This window comes from Pistacia vera, unplaced genomic scaffold, assembly GCF_008641045.1.
Source record: "Pistacia vera cultivar Batoury unplaced genomic scaffold, PisVer_v2 Contig1340, whole genome shotgun sequence".
NCBI lineage: Eukaryota > Viridiplantae > Streptophyta > Magnoliopsida > Sapindales > Anacardiaceae > Pistacia > Pistacia vera.
The window spans coordinates 15128-32968 of record NW_022195403.1 but is presented as its reverse complement, the minus strand read 5'-3'; the positions used below and the strand labels follow the sequence as shown (position 1 = coordinate 32968).

The 17841-nt window shown below is 34.6% G+C and overlaps 5 protein-coding genes across 5 annotated transcripts; 3 read left to right on the top strand and 2 right to left on the bottom strand.

Annotated features, from left to right (window-relative positions):
- The first annotated feature begins 320 nt into the window (after positions 1–320).
- On the top strand, positions 321–1183 carry LOC116122459 (mediator of RNA polymerase II transcription subunit 32-like). Its single transcript, XM_031408302.1, has one exon. The coding sequence runs from the start codon at positions 421–423 to the stop codon at positions 853–855; it is 435 nt and encodes a 144-aa protein (XP_031264162.1). The 5' UTR covers positions 321–420; the 3' UTR covers positions 856–1183.
- Positions 1184–3345: 2162 nt separating this feature from the next.
- LOC116122457 (dehydrodolichyl diphosphate synthase complex subunit NUS1-like) lies at positions 3346–6435 on the top strand. The gene is made up of 7 exons (XM_031408299.1): positions 3346–3557; positions 3648–3699; positions 3915–4185; positions 4329–4390; positions 4807–5005; positions 5106–5202; positions 6288–6435. The coding sequence occupies exons 2-7, from the start codon at positions 3652–3654 to the stop codon at positions 6433–6435; spliced, it is 825 nt and encodes a 274-aa protein (XP_031264159.1). The 5' UTR covers positions 3346–3557; positions 3648–3651.
- A 1030-nt stretch (positions 6436–7465) lies between these two features.
- Positions 7466–11569, bottom strand: LOC116122460 (ATP-dependent Clp protease proteolytic subunit 6, chloroplastic). Its single transcript, XM_031408303.1, has 9 exons — positions 11413–11569; positions 11226–11290; positions 10844–10913; positions 10125–10326; positions 9944–10009; positions 9343–9483; positions 8583–8636; positions 8079–8171; positions 7466–7599 (listed from the first exon to the last, which is right to left on the bottom strand). The coding sequence occupies exons 1-9, from the start codon at positions 11493–11495 to the stop codon at positions 7552–7554; spliced, it is 822 nt and encodes a 273-aa protein (XP_031264163.1). The 5' UTR covers positions 11496–11569; the 3' UTR covers positions 7466–7551.
- A 583-nt stretch (positions 11570–12152) lies between these two features.
- Positions 12153–15222, bottom strand: LOC116122455 (BURP domain-containing protein 11-like). Its single transcript, XM_031408298.1, has 3 exons — positions 15163–15222; positions 14550–15065; positions 12153–12404 (listed from the first exon to the last, which is right to left on the bottom strand). Exons 1-3 carry the CDS (start codon positions 15220–15222, stop codon positions 12153–12155), a joined length of 828 nt encoding a protein of 275 aa, XP_031264158.1.
- Positions 15223–16697: 1475 nt separating this feature from the next.
- On the top strand, positions 16698–17605 carry LOC116122453. The gene is made up of 2 exons (XM_031408296.1): positions 16698–16773; positions 16876–17605. Exons 1-2 carry the CDS (start codon positions 16723–16725, stop codon positions 17503–17505), a joined length of 681 nt encoding a protein of 226 aa, XP_031264156.1. The 5' UTR covers positions 16698–16722; the 3' UTR covers positions 17506–17605.
- The last annotated feature ends 236 nt before the right edge of the window (positions 17606–17841 follow it).

The following is a 17841-nucleotide window of genomic DNA, read 5'->3' as shown; positions in this document are numbered from 1 at the left end:
CTCGAGTTTGACAATCTAGGTTATGCCATTAAATGAATTAGGGGATTGAGAGTGAGTATAGTTTTGTAGTTGTATCTTGTATGCTGTTTATTATTATTATTATTTTTAAAATAATTTTGTGACCCAGAAATTCTTCAGACTTGCTCAGTGAAATTTAGTTTGGAACTAGGGGTTGCCTATTTCACAATCTTTGAGAATTTGGGAACCTCGGGCATTGATCCCTGCAAGCCTAGGTGATCACTTGACTAGCCGTGCCAGATTTTGTGCTGCTTCTATCTCATTTAGTTTAGATTTTGGTTTGCAATTTAGCGGATATACAATATGATCAGTGTGGATTTTTTGTTAGGTATTTTCACTCAACGCTTGTGACGACAAGTCTAAGAGGGAACTTTTATTTACCTGCAGTTCTAGTAGGTAGTGATGGACAACATTGTAGATGCTTTAAGTACTGCATATAAGGAGTTTGTTGCAGCGGCTGCTAATGTGCTTGAGGCCAAGGAAACTACAGGTGGCCAGAAAACAGTGGCCACAGATGCAGCCCTAGAGAACTTTAAACAGAGGTGGGAATTGTTTAGGGTGGCTTGTGATCAAGCCGAGGAGTTTGTGGAGTCCGTAAAGCAAAGGATAGGGTCAGAGTGTTTGGTTGATGAGGCCACTGGCTCTGTTGTTGGGAAGTCAGGTCAGGCTGCCACAACTGGTCTTCCACCAATAAGTGCTGTTCGGTTGGAGCAGATGAGTAAAGCTGTTCGGTGGCTTGTAATTGAGTTGCAGAACGGAGGAACAGCCGGTGGTTCACTGCATGTGCATCCTTCTGTTCCTTTTGACACCAGGTTCTCTGAAGATGGTGCTCAATAGGTACTTATGTATAGTTCTCTCCGAAACAGACAGTACTTGTTACAGATTGTGCTGGAAAATGAATTTTATTCTCTACATTGTTCTGAACGTCGAGTTAGCTTGGAGATGGAATTTGCCAAGAACAGATGTACTTATTGCACTCTGATGATAAAAATAGTGTATTTTGATGACTTTTCATGATAGGAAATTTCCAGTGTCCCTCAAAAAAGGAGTAAATGATTGAAAATTGTCTCTTCAGTAAGCAAGAAAAAGATGAGACTCCTTTGTTTCTCTTAAAGTACTGATTTTAATGTGTGGATGCCAGTTAATGTCTCCTTGCCTTCAGTAAAATAGGATTTTTTTCTCAATATTTTCATCACCTTCACTAGTCATGGTTATTGATTATTGTTCTATTTATTCTACTGTCACTATGCATTTATGTTGTTTGATCCATTTTTGTCACAGGTACTTTCTTCATAACATTTCTCTTTATTAACTGGATTCCCATATTGATAATTTTAGTCCAATCCCTTGTTGCTTTTCCTATTAGATTTCCACTTTTTTATGGTGCTTAGTTCCTTCTATGTTTTGCATAAAATTTACAGTGAAACTCATTACAAAAAATATCATTATGAATATATTGTGCACAATTGTACTCTCTAGTTCTACCATTACTTGAAAAATTTTGGGCTAATCTTATTATAAGTATTGGTTTGTTCATCAGATAACAGACTTGACAATGAAGTTCTACAGAATGCATCTTTAAATGAATTGAAAAAACAAATAGAAATAAATCAGCAAACCAACATATTAATCTTTCCCGGAAAAAGTTAACAGTCAAAATAAACCAAGTAACTCTTTTTTTCTTTGGTAACCGAGGTATCCGAGTTAATTTGTATGTACCTTAACTAATTATCAGGATTCATTAAACACCTTATAAGTCATCGAGGGCATTGCGCGGAAAAAGACAACAAAATGATCAATTCCTTTTGATAGTCAAGCATTGTAAGATACAAAAAGTACTCATAAGACAATAACAACGTTTAGGGTAAGGCCAAAAATGATTGACAGTCGATAGTTTGATGCACGAGTAACGAAAAATATAATTAGATCGTGTTACTACATTTACCATTGATAGTGCATAGCATTTTGAACATATAGTTGATATGTACAATCATATATTTCATAATCTCTCACTATAAAGGCTAGCTTGGTTTGTAATATACAATATAAGAGATGTACACATGAAAAGAGAGAAATAAGAAAGACACGGCCAGACTTCAAAGTTTTATCTCCAATACTTTGCCTCTAACTATCAATGTAGCCCTCATATTTCATAATCTCTCACTCTCACCCTTTAATATACCTTCACACTTAACCTGTTACTTAATATATATGAAAATAATAAAATATTCATTGATGTTATTTAATGGTTGCTGCTCTCGTTAATGGGAGGGAGGCCCAAGCTAAGCTAAGCTAATCAAATCTAATTACATTTATTGTATTTTTCTGTTTATATAAATTAATCATTTATTAAATTGTTATTCACTATATTTAATTTCTTTTATCATAAATAATTATAAGGGGGAACGACTTACACCTAATTAGAGTTTGCTTTAAAGACAAATTGGTATCCAAAAAAGTTTTAAAATGATAAATACCCACTTTCCGTCCAAATATGTTAGTAAATCTGTTAATTAAAATGGTATTATTGACATTCTATCATTTTTGTGGGGGTAATTTTGACTTTTTCTGTTTTAGGGTTTGTGTTCTTTTTTTTTTTTTGTGTTTTTATTTGATTTTTGGGGATTTCTAATCGGTTTTAGCATTGATGATTGATTTTCCAAGTTTTGACATACCACTTGTTTGAGGTTTTGCTCCAAACCTTCTATGCCTTGCATGTTTTGGTTCTTTTGAGTGTTTGAGAGTGGTTTTTTGAGATTTTTTTGCATTGAATCATTTGGTGATTTGAGTGAGGTTTTTTTTGGGCTTTGGTCATTTTTGCTGGTTGCTGTCCTGTGGTTCTGGCGAGAGATGAAGAAGACGAAGACAAAATTTTAATTAAAATTAATTATAAAAATAAAATAATTAAAATTGAGAAGAAAGATTTTTATAAAATTAATATTAAAAAGAGAAAATGGACAATGAATGCAGAATGTTATATTTTTTTTGTTGGATATAAAATTACCATATTATCTTTTTTTAAACGAACTTTACTAACAGATTTGTACGAAAGGGAGGTAATTGACGTTTTCAAATTTTTTGGGTACTACACTGTCTTTATAGCAAACTATGGGTGGGTGCAGGTCGTTCGGCCAAAATTATAATTACTGAAGTTTAATCAGATGCCAGGTGTTGATTTGGCAATACTTATAATCTAATTAAATTATTTCAAATTTATTTATAAAATCAAATGTTTCAATTAAACAACTAATTAAATTCGTGTGTCCAGTGGACCAGTGCAAATTAATCACTTCATTTTGCACAGAACTTTACCTTCCTACACTAATTGCTTCCTTAAAGCCTTCAAAACAGTTCACATAATTTATAAAATTCCTATAGAGCCACTCTTATTCCTTTTCCCGTTCTGGGTTTTCGATTCTGTATCTGGGTTTTGCTTCTTGTGGCCATATCTCAACTGGGTCATTCACATTGAAAGATTTCTAATACCTTTTGCGGTTGTTTCAGTATATATTCACTTGCTCTGAATTTTTGGTAAAGGTGTAAGTAATTCAATTTATTTATTCGTTTTGTATTTTTTTTTCCAATCCTTTCTTGTTTGATTTAATGTTTTCGTCATTATTTTTGTTTAGTTTGATGGATTTTAGAGACGGAATGCATAAGGTGTACTCTTTCATTGCTCAAGTAAGTGCATAAATTTCTGTATTAAGCTGGTCTAGAGGAATTGACAGTTAAATTAGTGTTTTTTTTAGTTGTTTTAGAGTTAACAAATTGGTCTTATATTAAACTGTTTCTCAGCATGGAATGGCTGGTTGGGGTTATTTGATCTGTGTGATCGTGTCACATCTTTTGGTTGAACTTAAATTAGATTTTCATTTTGGTTTTTAAGCTTCTTGCAGATTGGCAATCTAGGGCTTCATGTATTGTGGTATTTTCTACATTTTATTGTCAGCTTATGGTACTTTGCACTGGGAATAGTCTGTGCCTTAGAAAGCTATCTTATCTCCATTGGAATACTGAAAAGATACGAAGGCTTTGATATAAACAAGCTTCGGTACCTGGCCGTAGTGGTAGAAAGTGAAGAAGCTTATCAGATTCCGAAAATTATTGAGCTTTTGCAGTGGTTGGTGGCTCTTGGTGTAAAACGTGTTTGCCTCTATGATACTGAAGGTAAGAATGCCTGGGTTTCATAATAGTTGACATTCATCGGAATTACTCTGTGATAATGTAACTGCAAGCATGTTTCACTGGGTATTCCATTCTTATCACCCCTGAGATTATAGTATAATTCCTAATGTTTTTGTTTCTCATAGGAATACTGAAGAAATCAAAGGATTCCATTCTGGTGAAATTGAATAATGCAACAGTTTTTGAGGTACAAAGATACTGTAAATGTAGTATGATTACATAATTTCCTTTTCTTCCTTAATTTACCATTCACAAATAGACTTTCCTCATATGTAGAGATACTGTGAGGCAGATGAGCCTTTTATTAATCTACCCTTATAGCTTCTGAGACCTTTATTATCTTTGTAGTGTTGGAGTGAGCTATGTTGTTATATGAAGTATCATCTGTGTTAAATATACTTCTGACTTCAGATATTGATATTAGGGGTACAGGTTTGCTTACTTACAAGTACTTTACACAGCCATTCCTTCTGGGTGTTTCATTTAGCTTTTATGTATCAGCTATAATGCTACTCTCATTTGCATTATCTTCAAAGTACACTTATGCTGTTGGGATGTAAGCACTGATTCCGAAACTCTGAACTTGTTATCTACTGTGTTCAGGAAGCTGATCAAAGCAATCCACTTCTTGACCATAAACATATTAGTGTGGAGTTTGCTTCATTCTCTGATGGAAAGGAAGCAGTGGCCAAAGCAGCTAACTTACTGTTTAGGAAGTATTTGAAATTGGGTGATTCAGACAAAATTCAGGAAGAGAAAATTTTTACTGAAGCTCGCATGACTGAGGCACTAACAGCCGTCGGTTTGTGATACTTGTCAGATCTACTTGTTGGTTAAAAGAAATTATCTCTTTTTAAACTTTTATATCTCACTTTCTGATACTGATGTTTTTCTACTGTCAGGTTGCAGAGGACCAGAACCTGATCTCTTATTAGTTTATGGACCAGCAAGATGCCATCTAGGTTTCCCTGCTTGGAGAATTCGATATACAGAGATCATGTGAGTGTTCTTACTTGAAAAGATGATTAAACAAGTTATATAGTTAGGCCCTTGTATTTCCATTTGGCTGAGGAAGTTTTGGGGTACTGTAACTAGCCCGTAAACAGGAAAAATAAAAATAAAAATCAGTAATACACTAAATTATGCAATTACTTTATAAAGTTCAGCATCAGGAAAATAATTCAGGTTTCTTAATTGTCTTGCACTTATTAGGGCAGTTTCCATCTTGGGCATTCATTTCTGTTATGGTATGTATTTGATGAAGGGCTTTCATGTTTCTACATGATATAGTTTTATGAAAATGTCTTCTTATTTTGATGAAGTAAATTGGGAAACAGATTAAAAAGTTTGTTTGGAGATTGTTTCTATGATTATAGCTTAGTGCAAAGAAACTGTGTACTTGCGGCTATTGGTGTTTGCAATCAATCTATTTACATTGTTGTGCTAGGATTTCTTTTATTGAGACTAGTTTCTTTTTATTTCATGTATTCAGAAAGATTATAGGAGCATACACACATTTTCTACAACCTATATGTCCCCTATCTGTTTGCCTATGTGATCCCAAGGAATTGACCATAAAATATTAGTTAGTAAATAAACTATTCACCAGGGAAATCTGGTTCAATTTTGTTGACGACATGATGACTAGCTGTTCAAAGCACACGTAGAAACTCAACAGTTAGCTGTTCTTTTGTATTTGAAGTTCATATTGGTGCGTTTAAGGGTTATTTTTGTTCAAGCTCTCTCACAGCAAGTGCATGAGTGTAGATATAGGATATGTGCCATGTTTCAGACTTGGTTTGGTTCATATCTGCGAGAGTACTAGGAATGCTAAGAATAGCAGCCAATTTTAACTGGACTTCCCTTGCAGATTGATTTCCCCTACATTTTTGCTTCAGTGATTGATAAATGTGAGCTGAGAATCCATTGGTTAATGAACTTTCCCGTTTCTTGCTGAGATTTGCCTTCATCACTTTGTCATCAGGGCATTTTAGTAATTGAAAAAAAAAAAAAAAAAAAAAATTGCTTCAATGTCGTCTAATTTGCTCTCACGTGACTTAATTGTGGGTCTCTTTTTGTTACAGACATATGGGATCCTTGAACTCCATAAAATATGGTTCCCTTATAAAGGCTATATACAGATTCACAATGGTCCAGCAAAATTATGGTAAGTGTTCTTTACCTTTTGATTCGGATTGTTCACGTCTTCTATCAATTATATCAGGGAACTAATGATCCAGATAAGGAGAATGAAAGTTAGATGGTAATCTAACAAAGTCCACCCATAAATTTGCAATATCTAGCTAATTCATAAACTACAGGAACTGGTTTGATGGATTTTCAGTTTAATCTGCAAAATTACCATTTTTGGTGTTTTCTGCTCTGCTCTCACAGCTTTGATTAAAGTCATGGGAGCATTTTTTGATTGAATGATTGGTTTTAACTTCTTATGATTAGCATATCTGCTCATCTTTTGAAATTCAGATACGCCGAAACAACATATCTCTAAAGCTGTTACATTAGTTGAAATGTTAATCTCTTTCTAGTGAATTTTGTAAAGTGAGGATGAATGTTGAAATAAAAAATGGTAATTGAATTTCAAAGATTTTTTTTTTCCTTTTCCCTCCTGAATTGCTCCATCATCCTACAGGTAAATGAACTGCTGCGTTCTGCAAAATCCGACGACTTACAATAACTGGTGCTGAGATATAGGTCATCGACTGCATTTTCTTTTGAACTCTACCATCTTATTTTCTTAAGTCTCTAATTAAGCATATTATATTTGGCCCTCATAATTTAGATTAGACAATAAAAGTTTCAATCTCTCAGTCGTCGATCACCCTATATATGTATATGTAATGTAGCCATTGAGTTGTTTTGTCATAAATCTCCTACAAGAGAATTTGTGCATATAGTTTTATCTGCAATGCATTAAGTTGTACAGACAATTTTTAGTTTCATCCAACTCAAGAGAGATTATTGTAAACACAGCAGTGGTAAATCTGAATTTTGTAATAGTAAAATTGTTCAATGCAAATCAGACGAAAGTTATTGTTCATTGAAGCAGTTGCTGATCAGCATCTGATAAATCAGGATGAGTGAATTTAAGTATCAAGTGAAAGAAGCTATAGTAGGTAAGTTATATAACATTTCTCAAAAGAACCCAGAACAATGAACACCCATGATTGCAAAATCAAAACCAAAACCTTCAAATAGCGATATTTGAAATTTTATATATCACTCATGGGACATGATTACAATTTTCATTTATCATGGGATCAGTAGGACAACAAATTGCTCTATCGAATTCCAATAGAATTGAAAAACTTAGCTCATACGATTTCGCTTTCAGTATTCAGTTTCCAGGATGCCATCAATAAGGCCAAACTCCATAGACTGTGAAATGGCAACAAAAGAAGTATGACAAAATCAGTGGCTGCAGGTAGAATTAATATCATGAATTCGAGCATACATGGGCTGTGAGACAATGTGTACAATATTAAGAAACTAATGAAATCAACACAAGATCCCATTAATGACAATAATATGCCCATTTTTGGCAAACGTAAATGCATCAAATACCAAGTTCTATAATTCTGATTTAGGCCTTTAACCTTATTACATACTTCACCTTGCTGGTTACATTTCCAAATGCAATCAAATCATCATCGTATAAGGTTCCAACTACACGAAGGTCTCACAAAAATGAATGAGGAGGTGGATGTTTCAAACTACAGCATTTCCTAGACGGCATCGTAGATCAAATTATCAAATAGTAGCCTTCTCATAAGGACAATCCATTAATTTGGGATCTTTTGACATAGGGAGTCAGCATGTTATTGTTAGTTTGAGAAAAATCAGGATAAGTAACATACCTCAGCCACAGACAGGAAACGATCCCTCTCAGTGTATTGTTGCACTTTCTCAAGAGGTTGGCCAGTAAAGGCAGCATACATTCTGTCAATTTTCTGTAGCAAATTTCCAGGAAAAGAGCACATCAATAAAAAATTATTGTTGAGCACAACTCTTAATTCAGCAGTGTTGATATGAGCAAAAGCACAGAACTGTGCATAAATCATCCACTCAAAGCTAGAAAAAACTTGTGCGACATTTGGCTTAGGTGTGTATTACATTCAAAAAACAGCAGAATATAGCGCCGTATCACAATAAAATAGAACTTAAATGACATCATTTCTGAATTTCAAGGCATACAGGGGAATTAGTTGGGCATGTAAACCAATTCCCTTTTGTAGCTTGAATTATAATGAGAAAAGTTTCGCTTTTAAAGTTTGAGAGAACCAAATTACCAAGAATTAACTCATTCTGAACATTTTTCAAGGTCTAAAGAGCATGAAACAGAGAGGGAAAGAGATACTGACATGGCGAGATAAAACTGCTTCGTTTACTTGGCGCCTCACATCTTCCACGTGACCCTAAAACATATAACATACAATCAACTCTATAGTTTTAACTGACTTGCAATTTCTCAGACATTAAAATAACCAACTTGTTGCAATGCACTAGTTGACATATATAATCGTAATGCAACATTTAAAATTAGCAAAATACTAGTGTACTGAATATTCACACAAGCTCATGCACCAATAGGGTATAGGGGAAAAAGGAAAAGATGGATATAAATGAGAAAACAGCAACACATGAGCAGTGTCTTATGAAGTATAATAAAAAATTTATGAAAGTAGGTAAAACCAAGGGGACTATACTGAGAGTTAAGGCAACCTGCATAAAAGTCACATGGCAACTAGTGCTTAAGGAGCTGCATGATTCAAACTCTCTGTTTGAGTCACGCTACCCTGTTTGAGTTTTGAGGTTCCATTACATACCACTAATCTAAATTCTTTCAATCCTTCAGGCAGATTTCATTTACTTTCAGTTATGTGTGCCTCAATGCTAGATTCATTAAGAGAGAACAGAAGCAAAGAACAAGTACCAGTTTTACTTAAATTATGTGACCACAACCAAAGTAAAAAGAAAAGTGTGTCATTCAAAAGCAAAAACTTTAGTTACGACGACCTCCATTCCTCTCATGCAAGCATATCATGAGATATCCATACAATTTTAAATCATCTCAACCTCATAATAACTTTGCAATAACAAAACCATTAAGTCAACTCATACCCCACATCCACTTTGCGGCTGATGTATCATGATACGTGCATTTGGCATAGCATAGCGCATCCCCTTTTCTCCACCAGCAAGAAGAAGTGCTCCTTGGCTTGCAGCTACTCCAAAACAGACAGTACCAACCTTCGGCTTTATCTGAGAAGATAATGCATCACTGAATACTTGTGAAGCCAAAAAATTGAAGAAAATGAAAGGAAAAAATAATATGAGTATATAATGGGACATGCACAAAGATATTTTAATGCTGTACCACTAAGGTCAAATCTAGTCTATATATTAACATCTTAGAATGTCTACTTGCATTAAATTGTTTTATAAACTTAAAGATTTGTTATGAAGAATTTATTACCTCAAATTATAATCACAATACTATCATTGGTTTTAGGTGTCAACAATTTTTTCCTAAATGGAAGGCCACGACCATTGAAATATAGGGGCTTTTAGAGATTTTATTTCATATGAAGATTGTTCCCAACTCTTGGAAGGTCAAACTAAACATCAGATAATCATGAAACTACTAATAAGCTAAAAAGTGAAAGAAAAAAACAAGATGTGAACAAATAGCCAAAAATAATAAAAAAATTTAAAATCTTACCCAAGACATGCAATCATAAATTGCCAACACAGAATATGTGCTTCCACCAGGGCAGTTCAAATACAGCTGACAAGGTTCAGGACACAGTACACAAACTTTTAGAAGTAGGCTTTGGAAATTCGGATTATAAATCAATAGGTTAATTACAAGAGTGAATAAGAAAATAGATGTGAAACCTCACCAAAATATCAGAATCCTCATCAATGGTTGCCAGAGTCACAAGCTGAGTTATAACTCTTTGAGCAACCTGTGAGGTGATTGGCTGTCCGATGAAGACTATACGATTCCTAAATAATATGGTTGAGAGGTCCATTGCACCCCCAGGAGTTATTACTGCTGGCATTATGGGTGGATTCCCCTTTTGGGCTACTATTGCACCATAACTGCATATATAAAACAATGTTATAAAATTCTATATCCACCAGGTATCAAATAATTAAAATAACAGAAAGCAACAAAGAAACTACACAACACCATATGCATCTGTAATTTAAGAACGGTGGTCATAGTGAAATAATCAACAGCGCATTGTTCTATGAGATATGCTTTCAACTGATACATTAAAAATAGACGAAAACAACCATCTCATAGCTGAAATGCTTTCCCCCATGGCCAATTCGTTCTTTACAAAATTGAGCTAATTAGTTCTAAAAATATTGCTATGGCTAACAAATGTAGTGGCAGCATAGCCCAAATATGTACTTTTATTAACAATGCACCTTCAAATTAAAAAGATACATTCTCCACTCAAAATTGTCACTTGAAGCATTAAATAAACTGGAATAAACCACAACAAAAACCAGCAAATCAATTGCACATGTAGACACATAGATACACATTTAAACAAAATGATAGAAAACTAAACAAAACAATCCAAGCAAAAGGGCTGAAGCAACACACCTCTGTTCAGTACCGCGAAGATCCTTCTGGTCGAATTTTAGAGGCAACCCACTACTTCTACTTGATAATCCTGGATGAAACAAAACATTTTACTCCAAATTACTTCACGTGCATACATATACATACCTATTTACCCACGCACAACCATATAATGGCTCATAAGAACTGGCTATATGATCATATTAAGCACAAGCTTTAGTAATAAATAAACCCAACCGAATGAACTCAAGCCAAAACAAGATTCAATTTCATTCAAATTAGGCACTAAGGAACTCCAATGAATCATACATAATAAAACAAGCTTAACCATCAACCGGGTCAAACCCAAAAAAATAATTTTGATGATAGTTTAAATTATCAAAATGCACAAGATAAAAATTACCTGTCGTTGAAGAATCACCGTACGGACTTGGCAACGCAGACGCTCTAATAGACCTGGCAGAGTTTCTGCTTGTAACCCAAAAAAATTGAAGAAAAAAAAAAGTTAATTGCAACGAGTAAAAGTAAAATTTTTGAAGTTAGTGAAGTGATTATGGAAGTAAACCCAGATGGGATATGTGGGATTGTACCTGGGCAAGAGAAATGAAACGGAGGTTTTGTTGAGAGAAGAAGAAGAGAAGCTTAAAGAAGCAGAGATAGCTGAAGCTGCCATCTCTTCAAAGCAATTGTATTAACAATTTCAGATAATTTTACAAAGAGGGAAGGGGTTTTGAAGGGATAGGTATTAATTTAATTTCTAAGTTTACGTATATGTTAGGAGTTTTTTAATTTATTCCCCTTAGGTTTCCATAATAACAGTTACACCCTTCTGTTATAAGAAACTATAGTGACCGCCCTTTCCATTTGATGATATTATCGCCCTTTACGGCAACCACCGCCATCCCTTAAAGCACAAGCCAATTCTGCCTCCACTCAAACACCAGAGCACTATCGCCGCTCCTCATGCATAAATAGGCAACAACTGATGCTGGAAAATCAGCCACATAGCAAGACAAGAGTAAGTCAGCCACATAGCTAGAATATTTAAACTCATGTCTTCTGTTCTTTCTTGTCTGTTTTTGTCAACAGTTGGATATTAAATTATTTGTTCTGTGTATCAGTTGTTGGATTTCCTTCTGTGAGTTGCAGAAATTTTGAAACTGATCATGATCAGTTCGATCTGTAATAGTTGAAAAGAAGAACAAATTATTAAAATAAATATAACATGCAAACTTAAGTAATTATGCTTTTAGAAATTGTCAAGCACTCAATTGAGGAAAGAATCCGAATGCATTCTTTGAGTTTCTACTGTACTGGAATACTCACCTGATTAAAGAAACCTTTGCATGAACTCGCTAATTTCCTTTTCATATGCATCTTGTTGAGCCTTCTGCATGCCTTTTACCTCTGCATTTTCAACCATTCCAACAAACCGTCGAGGTCTTCCAGTCGAGAAAACGATCACCAGTCCACTGGCATAACCCATCATGATGATTTTCCAATCAAACCAGCTCATAATATCTGTCTCTTCATGGAATGCAGGTGTTGGTTTAGGCGCCAAATGGTTATATATTACATTTTTCTAACAGTGGCAATCCACATAATCCCAAGTTTCCAATATAGGAATTCTCTTCGAATGTATTGAACTGTTTTCCTTGAGGTATTGGCCCCTACAAGTTGGTTGTATGAAAGGTTTAACACAGAAAGAGATTTTAGATTTCACCAAGAAGCTTATTTCTGAAGAGATCTAAAGATTCAAGCTCTCTCAAATATTTTTCAATCACGATGGAATGTAACCTGTTAGGTTGTTACAAGAGAAGTTAAAAGCACTTTGAGTAGATTCTGGTGGAATCCATCCTTGAAATTAGTTATTCGAGAGATCAAAGGTTGTGAAAATGGTTAGACCTCTTGGCATTTCAATGTCAATTCCTTTCATTGGCAAAATCACTGACTATTGATAATAATTATTTCCCTCGTAAGATCATTTTCTTTATGCATAGTAGGTCTTGAGTTTGAGTTGTACTGAGAGGTGGTTAATTACCATACCTTAAAAAAAAAAAAAAAATTATCGATCCGGCCACAAGTGGATGATTATTATTTCTACCAACTTATACATATCATATGAATTAGTTGTTTAATTGGATTGGATTTTAGTTGTAAAATATATAAAACTCTTGTGTTAAAAGATTTTGGTTTAAATGTTTCATTTAATTGATTTTAATTTTTAATTAGGTATGGAAAAAGAGAGATTATTTCAAAAATGTATTATTTTAATAATTATTAATAAGAGTAAGATTGAGATTTAATGGTCAAAATCAGTCAAATGTAAATCAGTCAACAGTCCTAGATATTCATCACTTCTCAAATCATATTGAAATTTTAAATGTATTCATGATTATGAGATTATCCACTTAATTAAACACTATGTAAGATAAGCAAATTATTATACATAGAATGAAAGGAGAACGTGTTAGGAGTTTAACCCTAAGATAAGCATATTATTATACATTTAAAAAAAATACCAATTTACTACCCAAAGTTTATATTCCAACCAATCACCGACCAATTCCGACATCGTTACGACTCTACACCACCACCATTCTCTTCTTTTATCATCACTTAGCAAAAACCCCTCAAACCTTGCTTCTTCTGATCTTGCCAATCGCCGGCAATCGAGCGATTTGTGTAAGGCATAGTCGCCCCTCCCAAGTCTAATTCTGACCAATCTTGACCACTAAAATCCAAACTGCCACCACCAAACGACTCACCGACATCCTCTCTTCAAAAGCCCTTACGGCCTGGAGTGGGTTTGCTCTTTGTTTGTCGGCGAATTGGAAAGTGTATTTTGGGTAGTAAATAGAATATAAATTTTGGGTAGTAAATTGATATTTTGAAGCTTTTTGGGTGGGAAAATGTCATTAAGGCAAACCTTGGGTGGGAAAAAGTCGTTTACTCTTATAAGATGTACATATATTATCATTTTTTCTTCTCAAATCTCATATATATCATGTGGCTCTCTAGTGATATGGAGATACCATATATATTTATTTGATCAATCATTATGAAAAAAAAAAAAGGGGATTACTAAAGGACTTCATATGTAATATATGATATAAGATTTTGTTGGATAATATATACTATATGATATAAGATTTTGTTGAATAAATATACTGATGATGATATAATTCTCTTATTCAAGTGTCAAAACCCTTCTACTTAGAATATTTCTATTGAATATACATTAATTTGGTAGGAATAATTTGATATTAATAACAAGATCAATAACACACATGGATGCATGCCATTATTCACTGGGATATTACTTAGTACACAAGCTCCGACATGTCGTACGCAAGCATATTACACAACATTAATTCATACAACATCAAGATATATCGAATAGGAGCAATTAATTTAAGATGATGAAACCCAACGACATGATTTGCAGGTAGAAAATGGCAAAAGTGATCTCCCCGTTTCTGACCAAGCAATCGGAGTCCTGGGTTGTTCAGGTCCAAATTTAAATTAGATGTTTTCAAGTGACAAATACCAAGACCTTCCACTTGATCTCCATTGTCACCCATCATTGGAACCTTAAACAACTTGTTCTCACTCTCACCTTTCAGGCTATGGCAGAAATAAACTACTTAAGGATAAGACATCATGTGACATACTACCATCATTGGCACTGGAACCTTCTTGGGCACCTCTGAAATTGTTTGGGCACCTCTGAAATTGTATAGTTTTGCTTACGGCCGGTTAATGATTTTGTGAGAGCAGTTGTGGTTGTAGCTCTTAAATGATATGTCCCCAATGTGTTACCAGCAAAATCAACCATGGATTCTAAGGAAGTAGCACAGAAAACGCTAACTCCTTGGAGGGGCTCCGACTCACAAACTCTTAGTGTGCTTTCGATGGTTTCGGCTTCTGGAGAGTCATGGGGGATTGAGAAAATATTGAGAATGTTTGGGAGTTGGTTTAACGAGAAAGGAATGAGATCAGCCTCTTCTCTGGGGAGGAACCGAGTGGAAGAAGAAAGGACTTTCTGGGGGAATTCAATAAGCATTTTTTTACCTAAACTTAGATCATTCATTCTAAATAACCCAAATTCTGAAGCCATATGATGAGATGACGAATGATGATCACCATGCATGGAGTAATGGCGTCCATTCACCAGCAGAATATTGTGTTCTTCATCATCATCAAGACGTTGAGTTCTGATCGCCCTAGCTCCAATGCCATGCTGCATTTACACAAGCATAGTGACATCTTATTAGATACAATTACTTACAGCTAGTAGTTCTGTACATTGAATATTAAGAGATGAGATTTAATTGTACCATCAAGAGAAAAACATAAAAGAGGAGGATCAAGTTGGAGATTATTCCAGCTGCAGCCATCTTTCTTCTTCAAAATAGCTGTTCATTATCGAAGCAGGAGACACACATATAATATAGGACCTAAAGGCAAGGTAATTGTTTTGTGATTATCAGAAGTGGATTATATATAATTATCATATTACGTCATTTTAATTGACTTAATTTGTAGAAGAATATTGTAATCTCATGTCTGTACGAAACAGAAATAAATAATAATTTTGCTTTCTGTCTTATCAACATTATTGCAGGCATAAATCACTTTTGATGGCATAAAATCAGCTTCTTTATATCAATAAGAGTAACCGACATATACCCACCAAAGGATTGATGAAATCCTAAGTTGGTACCTTAAGTTTCATTTATTCTAGATTTATATCTTTAAAATAATAAAAAATTGTAAGATATAACAGTTTAAGGGTAAATTGATCATTTCGCAGAGGAGACACACATTAATAGATCACTGTCCTTAACAAAGCTCCAGCGCACGTTAGCCAACATCACCGTCGACGTTTTCCACCATTTTTCGACGATTCTTCCATCCAAAATCACCCTTGTCACCACCATTCAAACCCTCACCCTCCCTTTTACAAAACCTTACCCTTCATAACTCCTCATCACTCGTCGATTGCCAGCCACGACAGTTGTCACATGCGACTGGTTTTCGTTGGTCTCTAACAACGAATGGCCATTACACGGTTGCTGGGGACATAAGGGTTTTGTAGATTTGGAGACGCTGGTTGTAGTAGTGATGTCCAATTGGATTTTCGTTGCATGAATCGACTGGAATCTAGCGAAGAATGATGAAAACCTAAGCCTGATGGCGTCGACGATTGGAGGGCCCAATGAGTCGAGAACTAGAGGGGTTTTGGATGACAGACGATGGGGAAGGTGATGGAGGTGACCAAGGGGTTTGCCGCCATTAGAAACAGCCTAAATCTGATGAAAACCGAGATGGTGTACAGTCATTAAGGGTGTAATTAAAGTAATTTTAAAATAAGATGGTTAATTTTATAATTTTAGTAATTTAAGGAGTTAAATTTTTTTATTAATTTAGGGTTAAGAACCTTATGCTAATTATACTCTCATTATCTTAAAAATTATTAATAATATTATTTTAAAGATAAAAATCTAAAATAAACGAGACTTAGGATAGGATTTTGAGGTGGAATTTGCCGTTTACTCCACCAATAATTTTGCTTTCTGTCTTGTAGGGTTTTTCTTGCTTTATTAACTTGAATCACTTCCATAAATTTTCTAAAAGTAATCAGTTATTTTAGGTGCATCCCCAAATTATAAACTTCATTCCAAAACTTATTCTCAGATTAGAATAATGATAATATTATCAAATTACAATATTTTTTCGATCGGTTTACTTCAATAATTTAAATTAAAGTTGGGTGGAGGAGTGATATTATATCCTTTTAGCTTTATCCACCAAGTGTTGTGTATAAATATGGTAGAGAAAAATAGCTTGCAGATCATCAAAACCTCCCTACTCAATCATCTCTTAACGTCAAGATTATGAAGCTTTTATTTGCTTTCTTTATACTCTCATTACTACTATTGCTTCTGGTAATTACCAAAACTAATTAACTTAATTTCTCTTTCTCTTATTGTTATAAAGATTTATGAAATGATATTTATTGAATCCTAATTGATTGGCATTTTGGGCAGTTTGCAGGAAGCATTGATGGGAGAAAAGAGCTTGGAGAGTATCGGAAGAATGCAATGACAGAGCAGCCTATGGCAGAAGTTATTAGGGACCTTGTTCCTGCAAATCATCAGGAGGACACCAATTCTAACGCTAAAAAGTTTTTTGTTGATGACTTGTCTCAGCCCTACGGTGTATTTGGATGGATTAAAAATAAGCCTAAAGAAGGGAGAAAAGAGGCTGGAGGGTATTGGAAGAAGATGATGAAAGAGGAGCCTATGCCTGAGATTTTTCAAGAGCTTCTTGCTAATATTCATCAGAAGGGCGCCAATCTTAACGCTGAAAACCTTTTTGTTGATGACTTGTCTCAGCCCTACGGTGTATATGCATGGATTAAAAAGAAGCCTAAAGAAGGGAGAAAAGAGGCTGGAGGGTATTGGAAGAAGGTGAAGAAAGAGCAGCCTATGCCTGCAGAAGATCTCGTTCATAACCATGCAGAAGCAGAAAACAATGCTAATGCTAAAGAAGAGAAGCCTAGTTTTAGCAATGGTGAGTCAAGCCCAAGGCACTGTGATGATGAGGAATCATCTCCATCTGAAGCCAATCAGTTTGGTATTAAGGATAATCCGATCGAGAAGGTCACCGCAAACTAGCTAATTAAGATGATGAAATTAATAACTATCTTAAGTTATGTTGTATTGTACTTGTGCCCTATCTTCTCATTTTGAGGCGTGTAAGACAATAATAAATAAGATCTGGTTATTATCACTACAACTAACGCATACATTAATTCGAACCCAGCATAATCCAAAACCTCAGCAGCTAGCCCTGATACTAATTTAACTACAGATAAATTATTCTTGGAGAATCAACGAAGAACTATACTAGTTAAGTTACTGAAAAATGAATAGTAAAATTAAAACTATAAATTAAATCTGTTACACACAAATTAAGTTGGCTGAAGTGAATAAGCAGGCTTCTATTATCCT

Coding starts and splice junctions, on each gene's coding strand:
- LOC116122459 (XM_031408302.1), top strand. CDS start 421: ATGGACAACATTGTAGATGCTTTAAGTACTGCATATAAGGAGTTTGTT.
- LOC116122457 (XM_031408299.1), top strand. CDS start 3,652: ATGGATTTTAGAGACGGAATGCATAAGGTGTACTCTTTCATTGCTCAA. Junction 4,186..4,328: donor TTGCCTCTATGATACTGAAG/GTAAGAATGCCT, acceptor TGTTTCTCATAG/GAATACTGAAGAAATCAAAG. Junction 4,391..4,806: donor ATAATGCAACAGTTTTTGAG/GTACAAAGATAC, acceptor TACTGTGTTCAG/GAAGCTGATCAAAGCAATCC.
- LOC116122453 (XM_031408296.1), top strand. CDS start 16,723: ATGAAGCTTTTATTTGCTTTCTTTATACTCTCATTACTACTATTGCTT. Junction 16,774..16,875: donor CATTACTACTATTGCTTCTG/GTAATTACCAAA, acceptor CATTTTGGGCAG/TTTGCAGGAAGCATTGATGG.
- LOC116122460 (XM_031408303.1), bottom strand. CDS start 11,495: ATGGCAGCTTCAGCTATCTCTGCTTCTTTAAGCTTCTCTTCTTCTTCT. Junction 11,291..11,412: donor GTTTCATTTCTCTTGCCCAG/GTACAATCCCAC, acceptor GGTTACAAGCAG/AAACTCTGCCAGGTCTATTA. Junction 10,010..10,124: donor ATGAGGATTCTGATATTTTG/GTGAGGTTTCAC, acceptor GAACCTTGTCAG/CTGTATTTGAACTGCCCTGG.
- LOC116122455 (XM_031408298.1), bottom strand. CDS start 15,222: ATGGCTGCAGCTGGAATAATCTCCAACTTGATCCTCCTCTTTTATGTT. Junction 15,066..15,162: donor TTTATGTTTTTCTCTTGATG/GTACAATTAAAT, acceptor GTGTAAATGCAG/CATGGCATTGGAGCTAGGGC. Junction 12,405..14,549: donor AAAACTATACAATTTCAGAG/GTGCCCAAACAA, acceptor TGCCACTGTTAG/AAAAATGTAATATATAACCA.